This window comes from Musca domestica, unplaced genomic scaffold (assembly GCF_030504385.1).
Source record: "Musca domestica strain aabys unplaced genomic scaffold, Musca_domestica.polishedcontigs.V.1.1 13, whole genome shotgun sequence".
NCBI lineage: Eukaryota > Metazoa > Arthropoda > Insecta > Diptera > Muscidae > Musca > Musca domestica.
Genome location: NW_026712172.1, coordinates 3,593,296 through 3,604,301, shown reverse-complemented (window position 1 = coordinate 3,604,301; position 11,006 = coordinate 3,593,296). Strand labels below are relative to the sequence as shown.

General features: G+C 33.0%; 1 protein-coding gene and 1 long non-coding RNA gene across 4 annotated transcripts in view; one reads left to right on the top strand and one right to left on the bottom strand.

Moving 5' to 3' along the window:
- Window positions 1-2,712: 2,712 nt before the first annotated feature.
- LOC101896714 (beta-parvin) overlaps window positions 2,713-11,006 on the top strand; it is a 39,229-nt gene continuing 30,935 nt past the window's right edge. The window contains exon 1 of one of the 3 annotated variants that reach the window (XM_059118511.1): window positions 2,713-2,927. In XM_059118511.1, coding sequence (XP_058974494.1) covers window positions 2,838-2,927 — 90 coding nt within the window. In that variant the 5' untranslated portion in view covers window positions 2,713-2,837. Of the gene's footprint in view, window positions 2,928-4,007; window positions 4,038-11,006 lie in introns of those variants that run through there. The other 2 variants (XM_005185447.4, XM_059118512.1) reach the window with 2 other exon arrangements.
- LOC131800805 (uncharacterized) lies at window positions 2,786-3,161 on the bottom strand. The gene is made up of 2 exons (XR_009341593.1): window positions 3,033-3,161; window positions 2,786-2,957 (listed from the first exon to the last, which is right to left on the bottom strand). It is a non-coding gene; the product is annotated as an uncharacterized LOC131800805 (long non-coding RNA).

Here is an 11,006-nt window from a genome sequence, read left to right as displayed (position 1 = left end):
GTCAAAGGTTTACGGCTGATTTGGCACGATTTAATGATCAGCAAACCCAGTATATCATCCTAAGCGTTGCCAAACTAGAGCGAGGAAAAACTCCTGCTGTCTCGCTCAATTCCGTCATTGTCATTTGTGGGACTGGTGGGACTTATTAATTGTTTGATTCTGTATAAAAAAAATTGGAGTGTAGAGGTGACGATGACCGCCATGACATAACCTCCATATCATGGTAAGGACTTGGCAACTAAGCCTGATACCCTTCGAGGCACCCAGGTATCCACGAGGCAACCGTTCGAATACAGTCGGTACTCTGAATGCAAACCTTGTAACACTCACCCAATGTTAGGGAGTCCAATTGCTGTGAACCATTCCGTTCATATAGTTAGTTATGGGCGCCAGTACCTTTGCCTCGTCAAGTCCAGGGATAATAGGCATTCGGGTATGTGGTCCAAGATTCTTTAGTTAATGGTGGAGTCCTGGCCGAATTTACAATTTTATTTTTTATTTTTTTATAGTACCCTGCGATTCATATTGACAGCTTAACTAAAATTGGACGTAGCGTATACAAAAATACAAGTATTCAACTTCCCTACTATGGAAAAGATTTTGTAAGTCCGTACTACCCGAATACACCAGTTCCAACTAATAACGTTGAAAAATTTGGAACAACCCTAGTTTAGTAAAAACTCTTCGGGTTTAAGACCCGGCCTGGACGATATAGGTATCGTTGGAAAGTTTATGAAAATACCTATCCAACAAGTGGTCACATGATGTATAGTCATACATGATTTATAGTCAAATTATCGATTTTTTAGACCCGGATTTTTAATAAAACCCTCAAAAAGTCCAAAAGTCCCTCCATTATGCCAAATTATAGCTGACACTCTTACCTTTCCAAAATGCTACAATTTGTGCTAATACCTTTACTGAGTCCAGTTCATTAAAATTATGTTTTCAATACTTTTGACTTGACTTGACTTTTTGGTGGTTTTATAAGAAATCCGGGTCTAAAAAATCGATAATTTGACTATAACTTCCGGACCGTGGATAGTTATTTTCATAAGCTTTTCAACGATACATATATTGTCTAGTCGGGGACCTGAACCCGGACTTTGGGGTCAAAAATCAGGGGTCCAGAGTCCGTCCATCAAGAAAAAAATTGTTTCCCGGGATCAAGGTAAAAATACCTAAAACTGGAAAAAATTCGAAGAAATTGAAGAGTTTTTACTAAACTAGAGCTAATAGTACGTTTATATATATGAGGGTTAACCCACTGGATTTGGATTTAAATTGTCATACCCATTACTTTTACTTCAAATAAATCCTCTCAAAGTAGGTTAACCCTACAAAAAGTTCTAACGTAAACATGGCATAAGACAAAAATTTAATAATTTTCAAAATCCATCAAATTGTTATTTTAATTATTAAAAAATTTTTGTTTTCAATGCACAAAAAAAGAAATTCAATTGTCAATAGTTGTGTTCCAGTACTTTTTTAGCAGTAAAACTAGCAGAAGAGAGAACAGTACGAAATGCCATTCTCATTTAGGTGTGCTCAAAAAATAAGGGAACGGAAAATTAGCAGAAATGCGATAAAATGTCAACATTCAAAATTCAAAAAAAAAAAGAAAACAGTCTAAATCGGACTGGTGAAACCTTACTGAAAAGGACGCCAAAATTTGATGAATATTGAAGAAGGTAAGTTAAAATTAACTGCTGGAATCATTCAAAAGTGAATACATTAGGTGCTCCACATTTTCTTTTTGTTTTTTGCACGACAAATATTAGTTTTTCCTTTAGTTTTTAAGTTGATCTTTTTTCTTTACATATGTTGTCACGCGCGAACATTGAAATGTATCAATACATTTTTCAGCCTTGTTAGCCCTGCCAATTAAATGTCAAATTTACAATTTGCACATTTCTGCTCGGCCAAATTCACATAGCTAAAACAAGCAGAAATGTACACCACTCAGCGCCATTGTTTTCTCGAGAGAGCTGCAAGATTTGCTAGTTTTTAGATTACGGGAACGCGTTGTAGCAGAAATAGCACGAATTTGTTGGTTCTGGAACACAACTAATGTTGAAATTGTACAACTTTGAAATTTCGCACGCTCCCTCTATTTGTGTGGCGTATTCGACGGCGTTAACAAATAAAAATCCGATGTATCACACACAAATATTCAATTTGCCCACTATGGTACATTGTTTTGAGCGTCCGTATTACCCAAATAATCCAGGTCCATATATTTAGGTCAATCCATTAATAAACTTATACAAATTGTGATTTTTTAAAAATTCGCTAATTGTTATATTCCAACTATAATCATTCACTGATTTGGGTTCTATTAAGCTTATAGACCTAAGTTTTGTAAATAAAAAATTCTCTTTATTTCATTGATTCCGACGTTTTGTAAATGTTTGTTGACATCTTCAGGGGATACGTCTATTTAAATAAGCATTACATTAGATCAAATCTTCATGAATATATAAATAACTTACAATAAAATTGGATTCACATTTTTTATATTATTTGTTACTTTTTTTCAACACGCCAACAAATGGAATTGTCCAATTGTCAATGTTGAAATTGTTCTGTCATATAAATACATGTGTGTTATTTCTGTGATGAAAAACATCGACTGAGAACGTCGAATTTTAGATAACGCTGTAAAATTCTTGATTAGGGTTCTAATGTCTGAATTTGTTGGTGAAAATAGATTTTGTTTACCCTGAATGTGCATTAGTCATTAGTTGTTTTGCTTGTTAACTTTAGTTTTCGATTCAAACAAATATTTTGAAGAAGAAATTTCGAAATGGCCACGTTAAATCGTCCAAAATCTCCACATGCAAATAGCACAATTAAATCTGGCGAAAAAGAAGAAAGCTTTTGGGATAAATTTAGCACTCTTGGGAGGAAAAAAGGAACAAAAGAAGGTAGGCAATGATCCAGAAAAGTTTCTATATCTAAAGATGAAATATTAAAATGTGAATGAATAAGTGCAATATTAAGAACGGGTTGTTAGATTCAACGTCCATTACCTTGAGGTTTTTATTATTAAGAATTTACATGTGTGAAAGATTTAAATATTAATAAATAAGCGTTTCAAATACTTCTGTGTTGCAATATATTTCAGCGAGTTACGTCATTGTTTATAATGTATGTTTATGTGTACCTCATATTCAAACAAACTTAGGTAATACAGATATACAATGTGTCAGTCTTTAGCGCATCACAAACAATACACTTACAAAAAGTACCTATGTGATGACGGCCTAAGTATAACGTCAAATGAATTATTAGGTGCGTCTGGTTACTTTTCCTGCAGGAATTGTCCAGAGTAAGTTAGTTTTATTCTCTTTTGCAAGGAAAATGCGAAAGTAAACAGACGGTATTCCGGCAAAAACTTGCAACTAATCAGCTGTTTTGTCAAAACAAACCAATTTGTCCCCCATTAAAAGAAGTAAAAGAAAGGAAGCACTACCAATTTTACAAGTTTTAGAAATCAAAAGGAAATTAGCAATAAAATAAAACTATGAGCAATAAAAAAAGATATATTTGAGGTGTTCCCCGGAATCCTTTATGCGTGTTGCTAATGGCATTTGTCTAAAATGTTGGAAATAGTCTTTTATTTTCTTTCTTATTACATATTAACATTTATGTTTTTCACATTTTGTAAAGTTATTCTCCAAAAACAATTAGTTTTGCTAATTCAAAAAAAAAAAAAAAAAACTCATTCTTAAAATTTGCAGGAACACCTAGTCATTGCGCCATGCATGTGATAGTTTTAAATAAGAAGTGTTTGTTTATCCGATAATTCCTACAAGTCTTTCATTGGAATCTGTTCGTTTAGCCAATAGTGAGAACGAAATGAGAAAGACATTTTGAAATTTGAGTTACTGAGAGTTTGTAAATTTTTAAGAATAATCCAGCAACAACACCTGTTCAACAATCAGTTGTTTTGTAAACCAACAATCAAATTTAACCAATGTATTTTTTGGGGAAAAAAGTTATTAAAATTATTAACAACAATGGATAAGGAAAACGTAAGTAAAGATGAAAAATAAATAATTTAAGGCGTTTGTTTGTATTAATTATATTTTGTAATAAAAACTGAAAAAGAAATAAACTGCATCAAAATATTTCCGCTGTTAAGATTTGCGCCAAAGTTCTTTTAATGGATCAGCCGTTATCTTACAAATATTTTGCAAGATGCTATTCGTTAACTTTTTGCAATTTTTTCTCTCGAGTGAGAGAGATAATTAAAACTGCTTTCATGATTTGGAGGGCTCACTGCTATACCGAACCAAGTCATGAAAAATAAAAAATGCCGAAATTAGTGCCAATGTTCCCGTATATGGAAACTCTGTTTTCTCTGTAAAGCACAATGTCAAAAAGTGTTTCGTTCCAAAGATAACGGTAAAAAACCTAAGTCAACGACTGTGATTTTCGTCTTTTTTCAAAGCAAAAATGAACCAAGTCAGTGTGTTTCACTTTGAATCAGTATTATTAGTGAGCACGTGTTAATTGTCGTTCAGTTTTCAGCAATATTAAAAAAATCAGTGTTTTCTATAAATGGATAGTAATAATAGCAGCACTAGTGATTTTTCCAGTAATGAAAATGAGGAATATTTGTCAGCCCCAAAAATGATAAAGACGGAAACGACGAATTTTTTATGTGTAAATATTTGTTGAATCCAGTTAAAATTAAGAAGGTAAAGTCATTTCAAATAAGCATATCCATCTCTGCATTTTGTGTAATTTACTCTGTCAAATTTCCCTGCCTAGAAAGCAGATTCTCATATCTGATTTATATGTACAATGGATTTATAAATATACATTTTGACAATGAGATGTTGTCAAATGCATAACTTTAAAAAAAAAAAACAAGTAAAAAAGCTGTAAGTTCGGCCGGGCCGAAGTTGAATGCCCTCCACCATTTGGTACAAATTTGGCCATTTTCAAAAAATTAAAATCCATTAAAAATTCTGTTAAAATCATAAAAATACCGAATGTAGAGGAATTATACATACATTGGGGGCTATACGAAGACGTGGACCTGCACAGACAATTTTCTGTCATAAGCTGTAGTATTCATTCGAACTTCAAATACTAAATTTGAAATAGTTCCGGTAAATAATATCGCTAAAATCATCAAAATACCGCATATCGGGAGGTACCGTTATATGGGGGCTATACGAAGCCGTGGACCTGCTTGGCCCATTTTCAATACCAAAAATCAAAAATCAGACAAAATACACATTTGAGTAAATTTTTATCAACTTTCTTCATTTCGTTTGGATGCTAGTGTGATTTCCACAGACGAACAGCCGGACGTACCTCGCCGTACGACATAGCATTTTATGCTGATCAAGAATATAAATACTTTGTGGGGTCTAAAATGTATATTTCGAGGTGTTACAAACGGAATTACAAACGTAATTTTTTTTCTAAAAATCACAATGATTGTCAATTACAATAGAAGCACCCACAGCTACCAGCCGCCAAAGCAAGACATGACTTAAAATGAATCTCCAAAACTAGTGGGAAATTAATCGCCAAAGTCAACTATATTTAGTCATATAACGAACACTTTATATTATTTTTTGACTTGGTTCGCTTTAGCTGTGAAACCTTGAAATTTTATTCAGTGTAATAATGAACCAAAGTAAATTTTTTTGTTTTTGAATATTTTTTTAGTAATATATTTAAATTATTTTTATTTTAAATTAATATCATTAGTTAATTTTGAATATAGACTTTTACATTTTCTTTTGGTAGACTACAATATTCCTTCCAGAAATTAATGGCAGTGCATTTACTTTACCTCTAAATATCTTCGAATTATGTTTTTATGACTTAGTTCGGTATAGCTGTGAGCCCTTCATTTATTAGGCTGGAAATACATAAAGAGCATATTTGGCTGGCTTAAGTCATCGGCTGGCTTCTTCATAGACGAACAAAGGAGGTTTAGGTTGACTTAGTTCGATTTTAGCCCTAGGCTCCTTTGCTCATTTCCGAAGAAGCCAGCCGATGACTTAAGCCATCCAAATATGCTCTTTATGTATTTCCAGCCTTATGTCTTCTAATGTAAATATTGATCCAAATGAGTAGCTACAATAGATATAGATAGGTGTTAAAATACCCATGTATGAATTTGTGGAATATGTATTTCGAATGGTATATCGTATAGAATTGTTTTTTCAACACAAGGAAATATGTATATGTTGGCGATTTTAATTGTAATTTATTTAACTTGCAGTTTGGAGGCAGTCCGTTCAGTGTGTGAATTTGTCGGTGTTGTGTAATATTAAATTGTCTCAATTCGATGTTTCTCATTGTTCGTCTTCTATAGATTTTATGCTAGTAATTGTTCTATGGTCCATCTTTTTGATCAGGCAATTTGTCCTGTTATCTCAGATCACTCGATCATTTTTGTCTCGCTAAATATATTACAAAAAAAAAAAAAAATAAATAAATAATTATATGCGTTTGACTTAGATCTGCTGTTGATGTTAAGTGTTCGGTTATATCGTCTCCTATTCGAATTGTTTCGGGTTGTACCTGTAGTTCGTCGAAGAATTATTGTTGGCTTATTTTGTCGAGTACCAAATACTAGGAAGGTAGGTCCAAGTTTTCGTATAGACCTTATATAACGGTACCTCTCGATATTCGGTATTAAAGGCACTTTTTCTTAGTTTTTATTATATTTTTGCTATTTAGAAATTGTAATAGATTCTACATTCTAACATTGTTTATATCGACCCACATTTTCCTATAGCCCCCTATAACGGCACCTCCCGATATTCGACATTCTTATGATTTTAACCACTTTTTCTAACGGATTTGTTAAAATTTATATATTTATATTCTGTGGTGGGATCCACGTGTGGTGACGGAGCATTGTCTATATAGTTCCACATTTTGCCTGCCATATAACAGTACTTCCCGATATCGGAAATTTTTATAATTTTTGTCACACTTTCAATCACCCTTATTACGGCTGGCGTAGTCGTATCGAAAATTGCAAGTAGACGCGTCGTAACGACTAATTGGTATTATATGTGTCGTATGCGTGAAATTACAACTCTGTATGAAATTCTGTTACAATTTTCGTACCACGAAAGTCTGGGACGACTACAAATTCAAATTGAGAAAGAAACTAGTTCATAACAAGGCAGAATGTCGTGCTACAGGGTGAGGTCCCTTCAAGCAGTTCATTTTAAGCGACACGGAGGAAGCAGCATCACGCTTGTTACAATTAGAGACTATTGTAAATGCAGGGAACCAAGCAATTGGAATTCAACATCGTCCAATACGTGGTGAACTGGAGACTGAGGAGGGACTGTTTGAAGGGTTTAAAATTATACGGAGACATTAATATACATCCTGCCGAACTTTACGTGTTTTTACTTTATACATTATCAACAATATAAAAACAAGAAGGCAAAGGCTATAGTCGTGGGGCAGACCATGTGATACCCTACAACACAACAATATGTTAAAAGTCCCTTTATGTCCAAATCCATTTTGAAAGATTTCGCTTTTGCAATTATGTCACGGAGTACTGACCCAATATTTACACACTCCGTCGTGCTGTTAGTTGTTGTGGTCCATTTTATAGCTAAATATAATCCAGTGGTCATGCAAAATTCCAAAACAATTCTTCCCTGTCCTTAACTCTCTTCTTAAGCGTGTCAATTGGCTTCAATTGTGTGATCAGGAATTTTTTTCTGATTTTGGGCCATTTAAACACCAAAATATATTGCGGACATCTTTGAATACAATAGGCCTAGCCTTTCTGAGCCTAACCCTACTCTTGTGAACATTTCCGTGAGGATCGGACGATAATTGCCATCTGTATATAATATCCCCAACCTGTGTTGTAATGTAAAAAATATTAAAAAATATTACAAAAGTCAAATTGAAAAAATCACATGTGATAAAAAATATGAAAATATAAAAAAATGTCAGAAAATACTACAAAATCTATATTATCATCATTATTGGCATCTTTGTATGCGATTTTTTAGATTTTATTCTTTTATGCCAAGAGGGCATTCGGAATTGACAAAATTTGTCAAAATCGATTCAGCAATTCTTGAGATATAAGCATTCTAACTAACATTCCCTTCCTTTGTATATATACACATACATTGTATATATTTCGCTTTATATATCCTATATATTTACTATGGGCATCTACGTAACGGTCAGGATTGACCTGTTCGTCTATTTGTAATTTCGCCGGGATTAAAAATGTTCGCGGTTCAATGGAAAATTTTAATTTTTTTTAACACAAATGTTATGGTCTATTTCGCTCACTAAATATTACCCGATGACCACCAAAATTGAAACACTTCTGCCCAGCCCTGAGCTCTAGCCCCATGCTAAATTCGGCGCCGATTCATTTTTTGGTTCATTTCGACCCGTAAATATTATGCGATTATGTCCAAAAGCAATAGCAATAGTTTCTGTGGAGAACACTGTTCCACAACCGGTTTCAGTTAATATCACTGATACAACTGAGACTAGACGTGAACAGTCGTATGCCCGCGTTGTTACAAACCCTGTTTCGGTAGTTAACAGCGGTATAAGTAAAGGGGTAAATAATCCTGATGTTATGAGTATATATAGTGAGGTTTCTAAGAAAACCTCACAATCTACTCGTGACATACAGGAATTATCACTTCCTTCACTTATCACTAGTGATCGTCCCGAGACTGCTACTGGCAAAACTCAACCTGTCCAAAGATCATTGTTTATTGCTCCCGCCATGAAAATGATATTTGCAACAAGGTTTGCACAAGAAACAACGGCCGATGACATTAGCTATTATATAAAATCGAAAATTGAGGGAGATTACTTTTTGAGATGTTATAAGCTCCCATCTGCATTTTCTGAAAGTATATTCTTTCAAAATCGTTGTGCCTGAAAATATTTTTGTACAGTTGATTTTAAAAGAATTATGGCCTGCTAGGGCATTTATTAATTTAATTTTTGGAGAGATCCGATAATTTAGCCCATTTGCCTCTTAGACCAGATTCGGTGCCAAAAAACTAAATGACTCATTTTCTATTTGCTATCAGAATGTAAGGGGGCTTAATACTAAATTAACCACTTTATATACTGATAGCATTGGTTTCAATTATAATGTATTGGTTTTCTCCGAAGCTTGGTTAAAAACATCTAAATTAAATAGTGAAATTTTATGTTCAAAATATCAAATATTTGAAAAGATCGTGTTTGTAAAAAGGTGGTGGCGTCCTTATTGCAGTTGATACCAAATATACCACTAATTATATTGATCTAAATGGTTTTCTTGATATAGAATTTGTTGGCGTTTCCATTGAATTGGGCAAATCTAAATTGTTTGTAACTTCCTCTTATATTCCACCTTCATCTTCACTTGACATTTAAAATCAGCATTTATCAGCAATAAACGTAATCACTGCAAAAATGAAAGATTCCGATCGCATCCTTGGTGATTTTAATATGTCTTCCATTAGGTGGCTTCCAATGCCAGTTTCTGAAGCTTTGATTCTGAAGATATATACCATCCAACTTTATATATCTCCATGACTCACAGTTATGTAATTGAAGAAAGTCAGTCTGACTCATTTAAAACTGTCCTTAATTACAAAAAAAAAACTAATTTTCGAAAACTTAAAACCCTCATTTCCTCCGTAAATTGGGCTTCTGTGTGCCTGTGTAACAGCCATAAAGATCTAGAATATGTGATTGATAAATTTTATGATATTTTAAATAGATTTAAACTAGAATGTGTTCCAACCACCAGAGTTAAAAATTCAAATAAAGATCCATGAATAACCCCTGAGTTATCAAGTTTAAAAAATTCTAAAAATAAGCTTTTTCGTAAATATAAAAAATCAGGCTTAACAATAGACTATACTAATTACTCTGTTGCTAAATCTAAATATACTTTAGAGTCTCGTAGATTGTACAATCTTTACCTAGAAAAGATTAAAAATAATTTTAAATCCAATCCTAAATATTTTTATTATTTTGTTGATCTAAAACGAAAAGTTTCCTCAAATCCCTCAGTATTGAAATATAACAATAAAGAATTTGTCACAGGCACAGATATTGCTGAATGTTTTGCAGATCTTTTGCCACAAATTAAAGATTCGTATAGGTTATCACGGGCTGATAAAATTTGTATGTCTTTTCTACAACCAATAGTCTTCGTAGTTTAAAATCTATTAAATGTGCAGGACCGGATGTCATACCTAATATAATTCTTAAATATTGTTCAGAAACATTAGCACTTCCTCTAACTATATTGTTTAATTATTCACTTAAATTTGGTCACTTTCTTACTTTCTGGAAAAAATCTTATACATTTACATAAGTCTGGTAGTCTTACTAATGTGTCAAATTATAGAGGAATTGCAAAATTACGTGCCATTCCAAAATTTTCCGAAAAATTAATTACTGCAGTAATTTCACTGAAAATTCAATCTATATTGAGTCCATATCAGCATGGTTTACTACGAAAACTAAAACAATTCTTATACAATTTACGCCAACAGTAATAATAGGATTTGTTTAGCGTAAACAAACTGATACAATTTATACTGATTTTAGTAAAGCTTTTAATAGGGTTAACCATGAACTCCTAATATATAAATTAAATTATATAGGTTTCAACACAAACTTAGTCAAATAGATATCATCTTACTTACAAGATAGATCACAACTAGTTTTGTTTGAAGGGTATCTATCCAAAACGATTAACGTTCCACCGGGTGTTCTGCAAGGAAGTCACCTTGGACCGGTCCTCTTTCTTTTGTTTATCTACAATTTACCTAATTCCATAAATTACTCGAAATTGTTAATTTACGCAGATGATGTCAAATTATTCATTTCCCATAATTGTGATAAACATGCTAGTTTACTTCAAAACGATTGAGATAGCCTTTTTCAATGGTGCAGGTTAAATTGTATGGAGTTAAATTTAAGCAAATGTAAGCCAATTGCTTCTCCAGATCTTC